Source organism: Eulemur rufifrons, chromosome 7 (assembly GCF_041146395.1).
Source record: "Eulemur rufifrons isolate Redbay chromosome 7, OSU_ERuf_1, whole genome shotgun sequence".
NCBI lineage: Eukaryota > Metazoa > Chordata > Mammalia > Primates > Lemuridae > Eulemur > Eulemur rufifrons.
Window position 1 is genome coordinate 173,031,815 of NC_090989.1, and position 19,842 is coordinate 173,051,656.

The window sequence follows — 19,842 nt, forward strand, 5'->3', positions numbered from 1 at the left end:
AGGTCTGCAATTTGAGAAGCTGCTTAAAGCACATATCCAGTTTCTCCAGCAATTCTTTCTTTCATTTGTGGATGAGATCTGGATTTGGGAAATGACTCTCGATTAGGTTTTCTATTCAGCCTCCTTGAGAGTGAGCGGGCCACAGGAGGGAGAGCTAATTGCTGGAAATTTTCCTGCCACTGCAGGTTCTATGTCACTGGAGTGTCAGTTGCTTGGCTTTAGTGGGAGCTCAGAGAATCTTAAATGCAGTGATAGCACAGGAGAAAGCTCCCCAAAGGTAATGCATTTATGTCACATAGCATCTCTGTTTGGTGTGTTAGTTCTAGACACGCACTGCTTTACTGCCTCTCGATACATACAGCCCAGAATTGTCACATCTTGAGGGCCATTATTGGTACTCTTTGTTGCTTTGGAAATACAGCACTATCTTCTCCAAGATTGCACATGGTGAAAGGGAGCCCCTTAGCAATTATACTTCATGGAAACTGTCTCTATGATTTCTACCACTTTTCCCAAACTCTCCACACGTAGACTCACAGGTCTGAATGGCCACTGAGTTGTTTTTGATCAGTGTCCCCATTCTTTCTCTCTTGCCAGAAGGAGGGACGTGTGAAGTGATCGCAGCACACAGATGTTGTAACAAGAATCGCATTGAGGAGCGGTCACAAACAGTAAAATGTTCCTGTCTACCTGGGAAAGTGGCTGGAACAACAAGAAACCGACCTTCCTGTGTCGACGGTAAGCAGCTGGCTTTCTCTCTCTCTCTAGGAGTTCATCTAGGTCTTCATTATCCATGATATATTTTCTTATTTCATTTAAATATGGTTCAGGATAATAAACAAGGTGCATCCAAAGTGCTAAAAAGTTAAACAAATGCCAGCCCTCAGCAAAGACTTTAAATTCTTGTTTCTCTGATGCTATGGTTTGAATGACTTCTCCTCTAAAACTGACGCTGAAATTTGGTTGCCTTTGTGGCAGTGCTGGGAGGTGGGGCCTTTGGGAGGTGATCGGGCCATGAAGGCTCTACCTTCATGGGTGGAAGTTATTCCATTATGGAAGGGAAAGTTTATATCCCTATTGCACCTTTGCCCTTCTGCCTTCCATCATGTTATGATGCAGCCAGAAGGCCCTCACCAGGTACAGGCACCTTGACCTTGTACAGCGTCCAGAACCATGAGCCAGTATGTTTCTGTTCATTGTAAGTTACCCAGTCTCAAGTATTCTGTTGTAGCAGCATAAAATGGGCTAAGATTTCTTGCTTTGGGGTTTTCAAATAACTCTATTTTGAAATTTTTTAGAGCAGATTAAGTTAAAAGAATTTTTTCAGGTCAAGAAACTTGAGCGTCTAGCTCATTTGGGAAATGATTTTGGATTGAGGCTATCTAGAATAATGATGGTTATGATAGTAATGATAACATGCATTCCAAAAATATTTAATAAGCACATACTATATTCCAGGTTACCACTCTGGATGCTTTAGAAAAGTTCATGAACAAATACAATTGCCCTGAGTGCTCACTATGTGCCAAGCACTGTGCTAAACACTTCTCATGCCTTATTTTATTTCACCCTCCCAACAGTCTTATAAAGCAGTATGTTAGTTATCTATAATTGTGGGACCAGTTACCCTAAAACTTAACAGCTTAAAACAGCAAACATTATCTTAGAGTCTCTGTGGGTCAAGAACTCGATTTAGCTGGAAAGTTCTGGCTCAGGGTCTCATGTGGTTGCAGTTAAAATCTAAATGTTTGACTGGTACTAGAGGATGATTTTAAGATGGCTCACTGACATGGCTGTTGATGAGTGGCCTCAGTTCCTTGCTATGTGGACCTTTCCATAGGAGGTTGGTGTCCTCACAACATGGTGTCTGGCACCCCTCATGGCAAGTAATCCAAGAAAACGATACAGAAGCCACGATGTCTTTTATGTCTAGCCTCAGAAGTTACACTTTATTATTTCCAACATTTCCAGTTGGTTACCACCATGCAGCCCTATTGAGTGCAGGAATGGACCACAAGAGCTTAAAGATCAGCGTGCAGAGATTACTGGGGATCACCTTGGAGGCTGGTTACTGCAGGGAGATACACTTTCTCTCCCACTTTCAACATGTGGCAACTGAGGCTTAGTGGGGCAAATAGTCTTCCATTGTTCCCATGGATGATAAGCATAACGGACTTTAAGCCCAGCATAACGGACTTTAAGACGAAGTCTAGACCACCACCTTTAAGGCAATTTTACATGTTACTGTCAAATACTGAGTCTAAGGTTTCAGGGGACTACAAATCACTCTCCCCATCTTTATCTTTCACAATTTAGAGCTAGGTGTGAGCTGATTTTCAAATTCTTCAGTTAGGAAATCAGAACTCAAAGAAATGAGTCACTTCCTTAAGGTCACAGAACAGGACTTTGAATCCAAATCTCTTGGCTTAGGATTCATTGTTCTTCCTCTAGATATATATGGGAAGGACACTGAGAGGGGCTCATGTTATGTATTTTCATTATGAATCAGCAGGTGGTTAGAAAGAGAAACACAGTCAAGACAGGACAAATAAAAGGGAAGTTATTTTAAGAAAATAGAGGAATCTCAGCCAAGCTGTTACAGGAAATTCAACCAGACTTCATGGGATTTGTAAATTCTTCAGGAAGCTGCTATCTCATTTTCTTTGTTCATGGGACACACTATTTCTGATCTCTGCTTACCTCATTCTTCTCTGTGTGGATTGTCCTCTCTTCAAAGATTTTTGTTTTTATTTCCCCATAAATGGAGACTGGTGTAAGGCTTTTATTTCCATGGTACCAAGTCTGTTCTCACTTGGCATGACAGTATAGCTTAAGAGCCCAAATATATTTGACTCAGTTCCTATGTCTTAGTACAATTTCTGAGAGGACAGAATATGATTGACCAAGCTTGGGTCAATGTGTCAATTTTTGCCCAATCAGCCATAGCCAGAGGGGCAAGCTTGTGTGGTGGGCATAGCCCCCCATTTGGTACCATGGGAAGGCCAAGCTATTTTTAACAGGATGTGAGAAGGGCCAAGTTTGGGAATGTACTTGAATCAGTGGTTCTCAATTGGGGCCGTTTTGCCCAGGGGTGATTTGGTAATGTGGAGACATTTGGGGTCTAGAATTTGTCACAACTAGTAGGTTGCTACTTGTATCAGTGGGTACAGGCCAGGGATGATACTGAACATCCTGCAATGTACAGGACACCCTGCACTGCAAGAAAGAATTATCCAGCTCAAAATGTCAATGATGCAGAGGCTGAGAAACTCGCACTGGGATTATTTACTTCTTCTACATCACAGGCAACACAGTGAGGCAGCTCAATGCAGGCAAGGCAGGCAGCTAGACCAGAAAGGCTATTTCACCCTCTGACAGGAAGAAACTCTTAGTCCTAACAGCCAAGAAGCATTATAAAACAAAACCATGATGGTCTCTCATGTTCTTTGCCAAAGGAAGCATTAAAGCTGTTAACTATTAAATCGCCTGGAGCACGAGTAACGATGAAATTGTGAAAGGCATTTTCCACAGCTAGTTGAGAATTGAATATTTTTCCTTGCAAGAAGTGGTCCAAAGTCTGGAAGAAGTCATAGTCAGTTGGTGCAAGGTGTGATGAATCAGGTAGATGACAGAGAGTTTCCAAGTCCAGCTGCCGTAATTTGAGCAGCATTGTTTGTGAGACATGTGGTTGAGCATTGTCTTGTAAGAGGATGGACCTGTTTCTGTTGACCAATCTCTGCTGCTTAATCGCAAGCATCCTCATCATTTCATCCAGCTGGTTGCAGTGACATCCGCTGTAATCAACTGACCAAGTTTCATGAAGCTTTAGTGGATAATACCAGAGCTCGATCACCATTAGCTTTTTTGGATGAATATTTGGCTTTGGACTGTGTTTCGGCACTTCATCTTCATCCAACTATTGTGCCAGATGCTTGCAATTGTCAAAAGGAATCCATTTTTCATCACATGTAACAATACAGTGTATAAATGCTTCACCTTTATGTTGTGGTAGCAAAGAAATGAAAGCTTCGAGATGATTTCTCTTGTGATGCTCGTTTAATTCATGCTGAACCCATCTATCGCACTTCTTTACCTTGCCCATTTGTTTCAAATGGTCTACTGTTGTTGGAGTAGTAACGTCAAACCTTGCTGCTAATTCACACATAGGCTGAAATTGATTAGCTTCCACTACAGCCTCCAGTTCATCATCCACCTTGGTCTCAGGTCACTCACATGGATCATTTTCAAGATTAAAATCACCAGAACAGCACTTCTCCAACCATCGACGTACTATGCATTCATTAGCCACATCCTTCCCAAACACTTCATTGATGTTTCAAGCTGTGTGTCCTACATTGGTTCCATGACGGAACTTATATTCAAAAATAACATGAATTTTTCACTTATCCATGGTTTCACAAAAATTGTTCCAAAAAAATTTGAAAGATAATCACAAGCCAAAATGTGTGTTTGCAAGACTGAGGGTGTACCTTCACAATAAACATAAAACAAGAAGTGTCAAAGTGAAATGTCAGAGGTATCAACTGCCAAACTTAGTACTTAAGGAAATAGGACATTTCATACTTAATAACCTAATAGAACTCTCTGTTTTGTTTCCACTCCATTTTTTGTCTCTAATGATCTAGAAATAGAACTGCCTTCAGGATTTGGATGCAAAACACAAGGCACAATGCATTAGCTATGCTGGCAGAGGAGGTAATGGCATCTGGCCCTAAGTTTCTGTGAGAAATTAAGCTATGTAGCTGTGATATTTTTATATCAGAACAAGTTTGTTTGACTTTGATGTGGTTGGTTCAAACAACCACACTCTCTATCTTCCAAGCAAAAGTCAATGAAGTATAGAGTATTCATTCTTCTCATGCTGATTATATGTTTTTGATACCATTCTATTCCTCCAAAACCCTTAAATCCATTGGCATGTATGGGCAAGTCTACATGTTGCTATGATAAAAATTGTTTTTGTGGCTTGGATCTTTTCATAAAAATTAAATATGAAGTGTGGTTATAAATTAGTAAATCCAATATAGTTATCAATATCATAGACTGAAAAATTAGATACACATGAGCTCATGAGTAGAAACTCAGCTGTACCTATTACTAATAGAGTGACCTTGGGCAAGTCACATTTGTTTCCTAACCTCAGTTCCTTCACCTTTAAAATAGGAATAATAATCATTTCTACTTTATATGGCTGCAGTGAGGATTATGGAAACCATGTGGATAATGTTTTTACATAATGTCTGGCTCCAATCACGTGCTCACTAAATGACAGTATGTATTTTCTCTCTAATAAGTGTGGATAAAACTCATGGAAACATAGAGAAACATTGTTTTATAAAGTTTTACTTCATATTAATTGAACATAGTGGGATCTTTGCCATGATCTTTTCTTGGGTCTGCTTCCAGCTAATTATCCTGGGTATCACCAATGGTGGTAAGTCATCTTTAGGAATACATGTTTACTACAGAAAGTTTGAAAATACAGAAATATATCCATATGCTAAAATTGCGGCTGACATCATTGCCCAGAGATTATCTTTGCTTTGTATGATAACATGTTAGTATATCCGTCTAGTCTTAGCCCAACACTGAAGAGCACATTCATATTGTAGCTATTTTACTGAGCTAAAATGCTGTAACACTGTTTTATCAGTGGCTTGTTTCACTTATTATATGGTGAACATTTCCCAAGTTAATATATATTCTTCAAAAATTATTATTAATAGGTACATAAAATTTTTGGGTGTAGGTACACGATTTATTGACTAGTCCTCTCCACTTTGGCACATTTGCAGTGTTTCTTGCATTCCCCCGGGTCAGTTCCCTAAGAATAGGTAACATCACCTTCTTTCCATGGCAGTAGTTGAGAATCCATACACTATGTTTGACCTAAACATATTCTGTTTTATATAGTGAATTTCCCATGGTAAGTGTTTCAATTGCTGTTATTTGCTTTCCTCTGAAATCGCCAGTCAGTTGACTTCTACAATGTTTTCAAAAACAGAGGAACATCCACGATTGTAAAAAAGGCATATATTAGATTGTTTTAAGATTCAAAATCGGAGGTTAGATCTTTTAATGTGGGACAGAAATGTTGGGGTAAAATCTTAGCGACTTTTTCAAAAGTATAATATACAGTTGGACAAATTTTTAAGTGGTGGTCTTTTATGTTAATAATATTCTGTTATCTAATAACTGAAAACACCAAAATACACACTTACCAACTTAAATTATTGGGTAGTCATTTATAAATACTTATAAAAGCATTATGCCCTTGCACCTATGCCTGGCACTGTTCTATAGGAATATGAATTGTTACACTCTAATTATTAATTATTCTATTAATATAACCCAAAATGGGTGGAGGAGCACCCTGCTCAATATTTTTGGTTGAGAACAACTGAAAACATAATGTATAGCCTTTCAGTAATCTTCGATTATTTCTCAGAAACTAAAAGTTAAAATCAAATAAATATTCATAAATAAGAGGATCATGACTCAAAGCATACCTATTTATTTAAGGAAAGAGTTTTTCCAAGCAAATGATATAAAACAAAAATAAATTTTTAGAGGGCTTGTGAGGTTATGTTCCATGATTCTAATTGATCTATAATGGCATAAAATAGTATTAATCTTAAAGTTTTAAAAATAATTAAATATAGGTAAGACTAATACTAATAAAAACAATGGTTAACACTGTTAAGGTTTACCATGTGCCACTCTTTCAAGTACTGTAAGTCTATATATTCATTTAATTCTAACCCCAGCCCTATCAGGTGTATGTTCCTATGATTTCCAGTTTACTCATCAGGGAACTGAGGCACAGAGAGATGCAGTGACTGGCTCAAAACTATTGCAGCCAGTCATGGCAGAGCCAGAATGTCACCCTGGGCTGTTGGATTCCAGGGGCCCCCATTCATCAAGCACAGACACACCAATATCTAACATAAACACAGGTTATATTCCAAAGGCTTTCACACAAGATACAAAATATCTGGGTGAGAAGGAGAAGAAAGACTAACCATGTGGCTACTGACAGAAACATCTGGTACTTTGGGCAGTACCTGCCCCTTTCCTTTCTGTGTCATAAAGATGATTGATTGCAATTGCACCTTCTTAGGTCGCTGCCGTGGAGTAATTAGAAGCATCTTTATAAACAATGCTTTCAGTTTTATAGAATGATTGAAGGTTCATTGTTTAAGGCATGGTAGGGGTAAAATGTGTGTTTTATGGTAAAATTTTCAAGCAGTTTTCTCTATTTAAGATTTTATTGTCATGGAATTTACATCTGTTTCGAACTTGGACAAATATATGGGGGACAAATTCAACTACTGGTTAATAGGGGAGGTCTTTTAATGCATTGTGTATTTTTGCATCACTCTACATAAGAAAAACATCTCCATAATAAGTTCATCGATCTGTCTTCTCATTCAGTGTAAATTATGATTATTTTAATGACTCTGTTTAGTAGCAACCTTTACTTGATGTTCTTGTCTTGTTACATTGGACCAGCAGCCAGAGGAAGCAGTGGGAAGAGGCCAGTTTACATCAGAGAACTTTCTAACTTTCACAGCAATGAAAACCCCAGTTTTTTAAAAACTTGTTTGTTAATGCAATGAAAAAGTCATCACATTCCTGGCTATTATATGAGATATCAGAACCAGAACCTCTGCAAAAATTGCTTGTGGATATTGCTCCTTTGAAAAAGATATAATAAAATTTTCTTGACTACATATCATCATATTCTCCAGAGACTGCCATGGTAGAGAAAAAGATCTGAGAATTGAAGGAAATTTAAAATGCAGCAACAGTTTTCTAAAGAATAACATGAAATATATATGAGAAACATTACATATAATAGCATTTTCTTAGCCTTCCAAAACATGATAGCATATTCAAGGCTCTGAGAAGTTCTGCAGACAAGTAACTTATTAAACTGTAATCCAGTATTTCTCAGGCTTTTTAAACCATAGAACCTTTTTCTTTGCAGCATTTATTCACATTCTACAGCCATCAGTGTTCCATGAGATAGACTTTGGGCCATGATGTTGTAGACTATGGAATGTGGTTGGTTTTTTTTTTTTTCCCCCCCCAGGAATGGCTTTTGGGTCTTCTGAGTTCAACTGATAGTTTCCTACACCCATAGGTCAGTGTTTTTCCTAAGACTAGTTGACCAAACAGTACACAACTGATCCTGCTAGCAATATTATTTATAATATCTCACTGACATGTCAGGCTCACCTGCAGTTTGGAAATCATCTAGAGAGCTTCCAGAGCAAACCTAGTATGAAAGAACTGAAGCCCTTATTTTTATTCACAAATACTAAATATTTTAGAGAGTAGAGAAGATGACCTGTTTTGGTTCTTCCCTTTGTCACTTGTCCACACACAATGAAATAGCAAGATAATGAATGGTTGTGGTGGATCAGTGATACACGCCACAGCGGTTCTCTGTGGTCTCTTTATTACTGTCTCTGTTTGAAACTTTCCTTATTCTTTCAAAACAGACTCCAGCTTGTTTAATAGAATACTGAGTTCAACTGGCTTTATCAGTAGGCATTTCCAAAAGGAGAGTCCATTGGTCTTAGTAGAAGAGGGTCTTCCGTAGCATCATTAGCAAAATGATGGCATTTTGAGGCATAATTTCTGAATCATATGTAAATTCTCTTTTGAAACAGCATTCGGTCCCCAACTTGGCACCTAAACCTGCCCAGGTATATGAGGGATCCAAGTGTACATTTGTAAGAAGAATGAGAGGAAGGAGGTATAAGAACTGACAAAGCTTTTTACGCTGTCTAATGAAAGACCTGTCTCTATATTTGTTCCTTTGCAAGAGAACAGGAGTTCAGTCATCATATATACATTTTCCTTCTAAGAGTAGATGTCTTTTTTTTTTCCTCCAGTTTAGAGCAGCAGTTGCCAATTGATAGCCCACTGGCAAAACCCATCCTCAGACCCATTAGATCAGCAGAGTATTAGAAATTGATTCTGCATGCCTTTGGGTGGGATGCTCCAGTTTCCCACAGGCCTCACTATTTCTTCTTATTATACTAGGTCAGACACACTGATGTTACCTCCTTGATCCCAAAAGACAGTGAAATATGTGGCACCTTGCTCACAGGCATTTCCCTGCTATTCTCAAGTTGATAAGCAAATCAATTTTTGGAAAAAAAAATGTACTCTTTAATAAAAATAACATACATAGCCTGATATACAATGTAAATATATATCAAAACATTACATTGTATCCCATAACATATACAATTATTGTCAGTTAAAAATTTTAAATTAATTAATGTATGTGTACAAATCCAGCAAGGAAAGGATACAAGTAAAAGTAATTCTCCCTTTTCTTCCCTTTCCTACCAACCCTCTCACATCTTAATTGTCAGAAGAAATTATTGTTGTCAGATTCCTGTGAATCCTTACAGAAAATACTTAGGCACATTCAGGCCTATAGATGGACACATTTAAAACTTTATAAATCAAAGTATATAGAATGATCTGAACCTATATTTTTTAGCATAAGGAAATATCTTAAATAGTTCACTGAAAAAGGAATAAAAATGGCTGGTAAACATGGAAAAACTGCTTAACATCACTCAATTGAAGAAACGTAAATTAAACACTGAGATGCAGTGTTTCATCAATCACAGAGGCAGAGATGAAAAGTTTGGTAATACCCAGTCTTAGGGAGAGGAGAGAGAAAAATTACATTTAAATCATACTCAGTGATAAACGGCTTACAAACTCAATTAGTTCGCCACTCTTCTCTAGCCATCTTCACCGAAAGGGAAGATAATAGATAGGAAATGTTGTAATGAGACTGGATGTTTGGGGAACATAATAACAAATTATATGCATTACAACTGCTTGCAGCACCTTTATTTACTAATAGTTCTTGGGTGTTTAATTCTCTGTATTTTATCAGCAGGATCAGCTTAATGAATTTGGGTATCATCCAAAATATCTTCTAATAATTTTGATGTCATTTTCATGGGAAAACTATATATGCAATTATATTTAGTGCATACTTGAATCTAAATACAGCAAGTTTCATTGTAAGCCCATCTGTGTAGCCACTTGGAAGATGCAAAATTCTCTGCACAAATGTCTGCTATAGTGTGTGCATATGTGTGTGTGTGAGAGAGAGAGAGACAGACAGATTTCATGGTATGACATACCCCAAATCATTGTCAGTTATTTAGCTAGCATAAACTTGGTTACACGTAACACTAAATTCGTAAACAAAAAAATTCCCCTAAAGTAGCCCCAAAGTCATTGGTTTCCATTTATCTCCAGAGAGCTCAGGTGTTTTCAAAGTTCTGGTCTTCACTGATATGAGAGCACTTTTAATCAATTCTTATTTTTTTTCCAGAAAGGGGTAAAAATGTTTTAAATCTAAAGAGTCAGCTCCTGATCCCCCTAGCTGGGCTCCAGCCTAGATAAGGCAAGATTCCAGGATCCTGTGATATTAATGTGCTGTCCATGTGAATAACAAGCAAGTCTGGTGAATTATGTCACAGTTCTTGGGAAATCTATAGCCCTGTCCTTCTGCAACAGCACTGGAAGCTGCTGAGGATATTGGTACATTTCTATGTGGAAGATTCTGATAGCTTCATCTAAGGAAGTAGCAAAACTTGCGTTCCCTTCTGGGACCTGTGTATAAATGTATGCAGATGAATAATATCATGAAAAAGTAATGATATGTTCCTCTGTCTTCTCAAGCTCCTTGAATTTCTAAGGGCCTACCTCCAGCCCAAACAATGAGGCATGAATTACCCACTAACCAGAGAACAGAGGCCTGTATATTTGGTATTTAAGTTCAAAAGCTATTCAGAGACTCAGATATAAAGTTGATGAATGAGTTTTTTCCTGCTTTTCAGACCCTGTGAGCTAAGGGAGGGGAGGAAGGAAGGACCACATGGGTGGTAGAAATGTGGTCCATGGGAGCAAAGGCCATCTGTCTCTAGTATCTGAGAGAGGTGTCTTCACCTATAGACTCACCTCTCCAACCAGCAGCCAAGAGAGCACTGTACATGACAGCTCAACACACTCTGTTCATGCTTTTTTGGTTGCCTTCCGATGAAGACCATCTATTAGCAGCTAGCATACTGTACATTGATCCTCCAATAGGAATCATAACCACCAGTGTCCTCAGACCTCCTTAGCCTTCCACCCTGCATAGGTGATCTCCAGGGAATTAAAGAAGGAACTTGGGCTCCTAAATGGGTGGAGTAATCATAGAAAGGAAATCTCACGTATCAACTACCTAAGACCAGATGGGTTCGAAATCTCCGATTAACCTAGAACAATAGTGGAACACTCTCACCTTCCCCAACTTGCCTATTTCACTTATAAATTGTAGAGTAAGTTCAATAACATCTGATATTATTTGGTATTTCAATTATTGCATCATTTTAAAAATTAAGGATAAAATTCAATGGACTATCCACTACTATTACTTAGGCTAATAAAATAATTAGGTAGTTAACTAGCCACTCTGTCAAAAGAAGATCACGTTCCTTTAAATTTAGAATGACCTGCCTGTGCTAACTTAGAAGTTGTCATTCATTATCTTCTTTGGTGCCTAGACACTAATTTTGCATTATGCTGGTGCCTCTTCTCATCAATGCTGCCTGGGGTATAAGAAACCTAAACCCTCTCAATAGTGGCTAGAGTAAAAGGGGAAGTTATTGTAAGAATATACTGGGGTCATGGAATTCAAAGGCAGAGACTGCTCTACAGCAGGCCTCAAGGCAACTAAAACTGACATGCAATCAAGAGCCTGGCCGTTTGTGTTCACCATAACTCTATCTCACAGGTGACATCACCTTTCATCTTGGGCTCTTTCTGGATAAGCTCTTTCCAGGGAAGCTAAGTCTGTTCACGTCAGCTGGTAATGGTTTTCTCGACTACATAGAAGACTATTTATAGTACTAGGTTAAAACTGGTAGTTTTACCGGTTTATAATTATTGAGTTCTTAGCATGTGCCAGACCCTATGTACTAAATGCATCACTCTTTATAATCCTCACAAGGGCCTTATAAAATAGGTACTGTTATTATCCCCGTGTTACAGAGGAGGAACCTGATGCCTTAGAGAAGTTAAATCATTTGTTCCAGGATAGGGTAGGACTAGATCTGTAACCCCAAATGAGAACTGCTGGAGATAACAGGCAGCAGATAGCGTCAGAAGCAGGGGCGGAAAAATTCGGGGTACCTACTCACTTCTTGTGTTCACTCCCTAGGAGAATGACGACACTGTTCAGGCTCACTAGGCTCTTGCACCTTCTCCAATATATACACCGTCATCATTCACGTTCCATACATCTCAAATCCATTAATTTCTCCTCATTCCCTAATTTCAAGACTGCCATAACCTAGACTCATACCTTGACCTTAATTACTAACTACTCCCTCTGATTGCAATGTATTAGCACCCCTGTCTCACTCCATCTGACTCTTCCTTCGTTACCCAATTTTTACCTTCAATTCCTGAGGTCTCCCTCAAGTTGCTATGCCCAAGACTAATAATGTCCTCCTCTCGGTGCTTGGAGCATCCTAGACAACATTTATCATTACTTACTGGGTGATGGACTGTAATCTTTGTAGAATTGTGATCTCCTCTGATAGAGAGACTCACTCACTCATTCATTTAACAATTATTTTTGGAGCATTGACAGTGTGCAGGAATTATGCCAAACACTCGATCACGTAATGATAAACAAAGACATCCCCTTGCTCTCATGGAACCTAAAGTCCAGCAGGAGAGACAGACTTTAACCTCATAATACCTAAAAATATACAAGTAGAAATTACATGTTCAAAAGGAAAAGAATTCAGTCCTTGAAGATGATAAAATAACAAGGAATCTGAAGGAACCTGGGAATCTGAGACTTTTGAGAAGAAGTGACAAGAAGTCTGAGATGTGAGGTACAGCTCACGCTAGGTGGGTGAGGAGCATTTCTGACAAAGAAGACAGCATGGACAAAAGGCTTGGGTTTTGATCAAGAACTTAAGAGAAAACCGTAGTGGCTGAAACCCAAAGAACAATGGGATTACATGTGAAAGGAGGCTGAAAAGATACGTGGGACCAAACAAGAAAGAGTGCAGTAATTGAGCTGTGTTATCTCCAGTTCCTAATACTGTTCTTAAAACCGAGTCATGCTAATCAAGCAGTTAGAGAAGGCAGCCAGGGGAAATTGGAGAGTGTGTCAACTTGGGATTTTGTAGAGAGTCAGCACTGAGAGCCTTCTACCAAGACAAAAATCTCCTATGAAGTGTCTGACAACAGATTTCAAAACCTCTATCCTAACACTTCAGACAGTGCCAAAGCAAAGCCAGCCAAATTGTCTTTCTGATATCACCAGCTTCCACACATGCTGTTTCCCACACGGTCGCTGTCACCTGAATGTCTCACTCACTCTCTACTCCCATCCACACACACAGCTATAAAGAATCCTTGCAGCCACCTCCAAATCAAACAGACAAAACCTTCAGATGGAAATTTTAAATCATTACTTTTCAATTCTGTCTACCAACTTTAGATGATATTTTAACTAGAAAGTTCTTTATACAGGAAGGGCCTCAGAGGAAAGGGCTTCTCATTTGGTTGGTGTATATTTAAACATGGTAGGTAACTACAGGCTCCTGTCAGTTATTTCCTCCTGATTAACACTTATCTTCTTCTTCGACTCTAATTCGTTTCTTTATGAATTGACAATGCTATGTTCTATGTAGCCGCCTCCAGCCCCCTACAAAAAAAAAAAAAAATCCTCTATAACACCTGTATCAAAAAATGCCTGACCAACCCACTCCTAAAATCTGGGGTCATGTTGTAAAATTCAAATAGTTATGTAGATGTTATGTGAGTCTATTTTGAGTAGGAGATGATGGAGAAATGGTTGTTTCTCACATCACCAAGTCCTCCTTTCAGAATCTTCAAGCACATGAGTTTGGGAAATGATTTAATAAAACCACATGTCCGCTATAGAAATTCTCTATTGTCCTTAGCAGTCCTTATGAAAAAATTGTAATAGTAACTACAGGAACCGAGAGTTGTTGGGCACTTGCTCTGTGTCAGGCACCCCTCTGAAAATGTTACCAAAGTTTACAACATCTGATCTTCGTAACCACACGTGAGATAGGTACTATCTTTATTATCACCATCTTACTGGTGAGGAAACTGGGCTCAGAATGAAAAGGGGCTTGCCCAAGATCACACAGCTACCAGGATGGAGAGCCAGGATTCACGCTCAGCAATCTGATAGTATTTTCCATGGAAGATGTTAAGATTGCGTTCATTCTCAGCCAAATGAAAAGTTTCTATGGCAACACAGAATCAATGCAGTTTGAGCATAAAATGGCCTGGATTTCAACCCTAGTCCTGCCACTAATAAGTCACATGTTCTTCAGCGCATTATTCTCCTGGAACCTCAGTCTAATGAAAAGACTATGGCAACAAAAAACTGATGAGAACATTAAATGAGATAATTCTTATAAACCACAAATTTGTAATCCAATCTTCATGCTATAGTGGGCCCTTAATTATATTAGCGTTAATATACTCATTATTTCAGGAAAAAATATTAAATTTCTATTTTCATTAATGAATACATTTCTGGATTTTCTGATAAGAACACATGAGTCAGAAATTCAGTTTTGATTGCAATACCAGTACTTGTGTACCTTTTCCTCATCTGATTACCTGCAACCATAAAATAAGGCTTTCAAGCCTACGAAATGTGTGCAGGGAAACAAAAAGAGGCCAGGTCACAATATAGAAGCCTGTCTCCCGTTAGAACAGTTGCATGTGGTGTGCTGTGCTTCCATTCAGAAGTGAAGACATTGAGGACTTTGGCTTCTCATCCCAGTCCAAGTAAAAGGAGATGCTCATTTTCCAAGCTCCTGTTGGTACACACAAGCATCTCTGAGAGTTATACAGGATGGAATTCAAAAAGGAACTAGGAGTATGCATTTCACTGAAGATTGGGCATGTTAGGCACAGATTGACTTACCCCTGACTTTGGTCCTCTCTCAGCCCTCACACAAGGGCTGTTCACTTCTCACTATAGATGCTTTCTATGTTACTTCATTCATTGTCATGGCTTCAGAGACCCAAACTGCTCCCAAGTCTATGCATCTAGCCTCATCCATTCTTCCAAACTCTAGGCTTTTACATATATATATATATACACACACACACACACAGAGTCCTGCTTCATTGCCCCAGGTAGAGTGCACTGGTGTCATCGTAGCTCACTGCAACCTCAAACTCCTGGGCTCAAGTGATCTTCCTACCTCAGCCTCCCGAGTAGCTGGGACTATATGTGTGCACCACATCACCCAGTTAATTTTTCTGTTTTTAGGGTCTCACTCTAGCTCAGGCTAGTCTCAGACTTGTGAGCTCAAGTGATCCTCCCACCTCAGCCTCCCAGAGCACTATGATTACAGGCATGATCCACCACGCCCAGGCCCCAGGCTTTTTCGTTCAGGCAGTTATTAGACATCTATTTGGATTTCACCGAGACATCTCAAATTCAATATGCTCAGAATGGAACACACATTTCCACTAACCTGGCACCTGATCATGGTCTCCACATCGGTGAATAGCATCTGTATCTACTCCTTATTCAAGCTAGCCTCTTTGGAAAATATCTTTGCCTTTTCTCACTTCCTCATGGCTCATATCCATTCTGTCATCAGACCTCCTCGATTCTACTGCCAAAACATCTTTCTAATCTTTTCCATTTTTTCCATCCCCACTTCCAATAACCAAGCTTAAGCCATTGTCATCCCTTGCCTTGATTACTGAAGCATCTTCCTTCTTACTGCCTAAAGTCTTTATCATAAATAGCCTCCAGAAACTATTCTAAGTCTTCCTGATGTAGGCCACCATGCATTTTGTTCTTCCCTTTTTGGAACACAACTCCCACTTGAAATTACATTTCAGTGATATCTTCTCCACTGTACAACAGATGCTACATGAAGGCAAAACTCATGACGGTCTTGTTCATGCAGTATGCCAGCACGCAGCACAATGTGTGGTATGGATGCTCAAATAATTCACACCTTTTCTGCCTAGGTAGTAAAATCAGACAGATTTACATGTTCCAATCCTAGCTCTACTGTGATCTTCAGCCTCAGTTCCCAAATCTGGGAACAGGAATTATAAAAACTTAACTTCACAGGTGATCATGAAGATTATGGGAGGAAATGCATGTAGAGCACTTAGCACAGAATTAGTTCTTAATAAATGTTAGTTCTAACAATTGAGAGAATTAATATGAGAGACAGATTTGGTGGACCATCTCTGGGATCTCTACCGCTACATGGAGAAATGAAGACAGTACAGGAACAATTCCCAGTCTTGCACCTGAGTGTTCTGTATGTATAGTAGGGCATTCTTTTGGCCTGAGTGTTCTACAGACTCAACTGAACTAGCTGCACTTCAATTTTTCTATATGAGAATATCAGAGGAAAAATGAAGTCCTTGTACTAGATGGGACAAATCAAAAGCCAGGTGTTTGTTTGTTTTTTTTTTTTTTTTTTTTTTTTTTTACTTCATGGAGCCTATAATAATCTCTATCAACAAAACCAAACTGGCAATTAGCTCTTTCAAGCATTATATAATCCAAAATCAATAAACTTAAGTTCTTATATTGTGTTACTTTTGAATTGCTGGTGTCACAGTGATGCGGTAACTTGGAGTTGGTGTGGACTAAGTTTTTGCAACACTAAAGGACTATTGTGAGGAAGGTTCATCTGTTGCCTCTGTTCTTATCTAAATACAGCCTCTTCTAGCTATGAACGTGTTACAGCAATAGAAGATAATGTAAATATTCTCTTGGCTTCTACTTATAAGAAATTGAATATCAATAAATTCAACGATGGAACTTCATCAGATCCTACACTTAAAATGTCTGTTTTAAAGCACATTGAAGGGCTTGACATTGCTTACTCCCTTGCTTGTGTTCATATGCTGAGCATTTTTTCTTCCATTTTGATGGAAACAAAAAAAGAAGTACTTGAGCAGGCATTTGTTCTATCTCTGACTATTTCTAATTTTCCAGGTGGACAAAACACATTAGGATGAATCTACACAAAACTTTTGATCAAAGGTGGAATTACTCAGTGTACTCAATGATTATTCAGATGGGAAAACTCAACAAATGGCTTTTCCAGCCTGCTGACTGACTGACAGAATTTTGATACACATTTCAGAGTTAACACCATTTGTCTAAAATTTGTCATTTTTGAGGACTGCATCTTGCAGTATCTGTGGAATTCAAGAGAAACATGTCTAATGCTACCTCCTGTGTAAACCAAAAATGATACATTAAAAGACCCAAGAAAATTTCCAAATCAAAAGATTAATTCCACAAATGTTTACTCATCCTCCTTGATGCTGAGCATCAGAGACAGAATGACCAGGAGGACATGGTTTCTGCTTTCATGATTCTAAAGTCCCAAGGAGATGACAGGTGATTACAAAATTGTGTGACATGTGCTGGGATGAGGATGGGCCCAGAGTGCTCTGAGAGCAGAGGTGAAGTACTAAATTGCAGGAGGAGAGGGGGAGTTCTAGATGGCTTCCCAGCGGAATTAACATCTCCAGACTGAGTCTCCCAGTGACAAGGTAAGAGGGTAGGATAGAATATTCAAAGCAGAAGGAACAGCATATGTGAAAGTCCAGCATCAACAAGAAAGAGCCTGATGAAAGAATTCAATGTGCCCAAATAGAGAAGAGTGTGGGATGAGTCGGGAAAGAGGTAAGAACAGTGTGGTCATTGGAGTGAGCTCATGCAGCAGCCTGGTAGCTGGGTGAGGCATTGAAATTCTGTCCAAGAGCAATGGAAGCAGGCACTGAAGGGGTTTGTGCAGATAAATGACATGCTTGAATTTGTGTTTGGATGTATCACTCCTTAGCACAAGAATTAAAGTGCTTCTAATATAACTGCTATTCATTGCACTTAGGGCCCATATGTCTAATACAGAGAATAAACTTAAGATATGTCAGAAAGGATGCAGGTCCATTGTGATATTTAGCTCGATAAAGTTATATCACCGTTTTCCTGGCAAAAACTAAGTGAAGATTATGGAAGAAGTGCCTCCCGTAGGAAATCCTAGCATCTTATTCGTCACAGACTGTGAAACCCTGCATGGTGCATATTCAGAAGGTCTAAGACAAGATTCCAAGGTTCTTGACGAAATCTTTTGGTGTTGCATCTGGGATCACTATGGCAAGGGGAGAGTTGATTCTACTTATGGAGAAAGAGTGAAAAGGTCTGGGATTAAGATGTCTCAACCATGAGAAGAGGAGGTATTAGTACTTCATGCTAGAATTGAAGAGTACAGTGAATCTGCACGTAGGCTGCACATTAGAGTCACCTAGGCAGGTTCTTAGAAATATCAGTGTCTTGGCCACACCCCTGGATATTTTTATTTAATTGGACTGGAATACTAAGGTATAACCAGAGTAGAGAACCAAAGGTATAGTGGCTAAGAGTATAGGCTGGGGAATAAGGCAGAGTGGGTTGAAATTCCAGCTGTTTCTGAAAACAGAATTATTTCTGTTCTTTTAATTTTTCACTTGTAAACATTCCATAAAGCATTAAAAATAACGTATATGAATGTTTCCAACACAGTCATAAAGTGTAATACACACATGAAAGGAACTCAACTCTTACCCTTCTGTCTTCAGTTTCTTCATTTGTAAAATGGGAATAATAATAGTCTATACCTTATATGATCAATCCAAAGATTGAATAAGCTAATAAGTAAAGTAATTTACAAGTACCTGGCATATAAGTGTTTGATAAATGTAAGCTGCTGTTCTTAACTCAGGGGAAGTTCATAGGAGAAACAGGACAGAGGGCACAGAAATCACAAGGCAGGTTTCAAAGACACCAATTAGTTTTGCTGGGGCCTCAGGGAGCGATACGGAAAAAAATGCAGAGTCAAGTTGAGGCCAAATTGCTTTCCTGAGCTCCAGGCTAATGTCTAAATTCGAGCAAGTGCTCATTAATTGGTCATCTAAAAACATAGTCCTTAAGCAGGTGAGGCAAGCAGGTGTATATTGTACAAAATAGAATAGATTTAAGGATTGCTCAGAATCCATTCCAAAACTTGGGCTCTGATTTGAATTTATCCCGAATTGTGGAACCAGAAGAAGTCTCTGTGAAAAGTTGGAATTAAATCAGCATAGAGTTTCACAAATGAACAAGGAGTCTCAGTGGGTAGGAATAACCCCTGGCACTCGGGGAAGCAGATGCCTGTCCTGGTGACACCTTGGCACTCATTAGCAGATACAGCCAACTCTGCTTTTGTTATCCAGATTTTTCCCATTTTATTAGAAAACTTTAAATGGTGCTGAAAACTGTTTCTTTTCTTTTTTCATTTATAAATACTCCAAAACAGATTAAAGGTAACTTACACGGATCCATCCCACACAGCAAGGTAAAGATAAAATGTAATACAGACACGAAAGAAGTCAAAATGCAGGGGAAATGTGTGTAGGAGGCTTAAGAGGAAGGCTGGAGGGAAGCAAGCTTACCAAGGGAAGGCTGCAGAGGCCTGTTAATATGCTGGCAGTGCACTGCAAATTTGGCTATAAGCCTTCTAATGGGCAATGCAAAGAGGGAAACAAGATTGGTTACAAGATTTAGAATGTTCCCAGCCTAATCCAGGCAGTTGCTTAGAAGGGACACAGCTATTTTTGGCACAATGCTAAAGAGAAATATCTCCAGTTTTAAATAGAATATTGTGTAAAAATAGTCATGTTAGTTCATTTTCTGTTGCTTGTATCAAAATACCTGAA

At 38.9% G+C, this 19,842-nt stretch overlaps 1 protein-coding gene across 1 annotated transcript in view; it reads left to right on the top strand.

Moving 5' to 3' along the window:
• The window catches only part of TAFA1 (TAFA chemokine like family member 1), a 490,144-nt gene that overhangs the window by 375,330 nt on the left and 94,972 nt on the right, over positions 1–19,842 (top strand). The window contains exon 3 of the mRNA XM_069473783.1: positions 598–738. Within this exon, the coding sequence (XP_069329884.1) occupies positions 598–738 (141 nt within the window). The remainder of the gene's footprint in view (positions 1–597; positions 739–19,842) is intronic.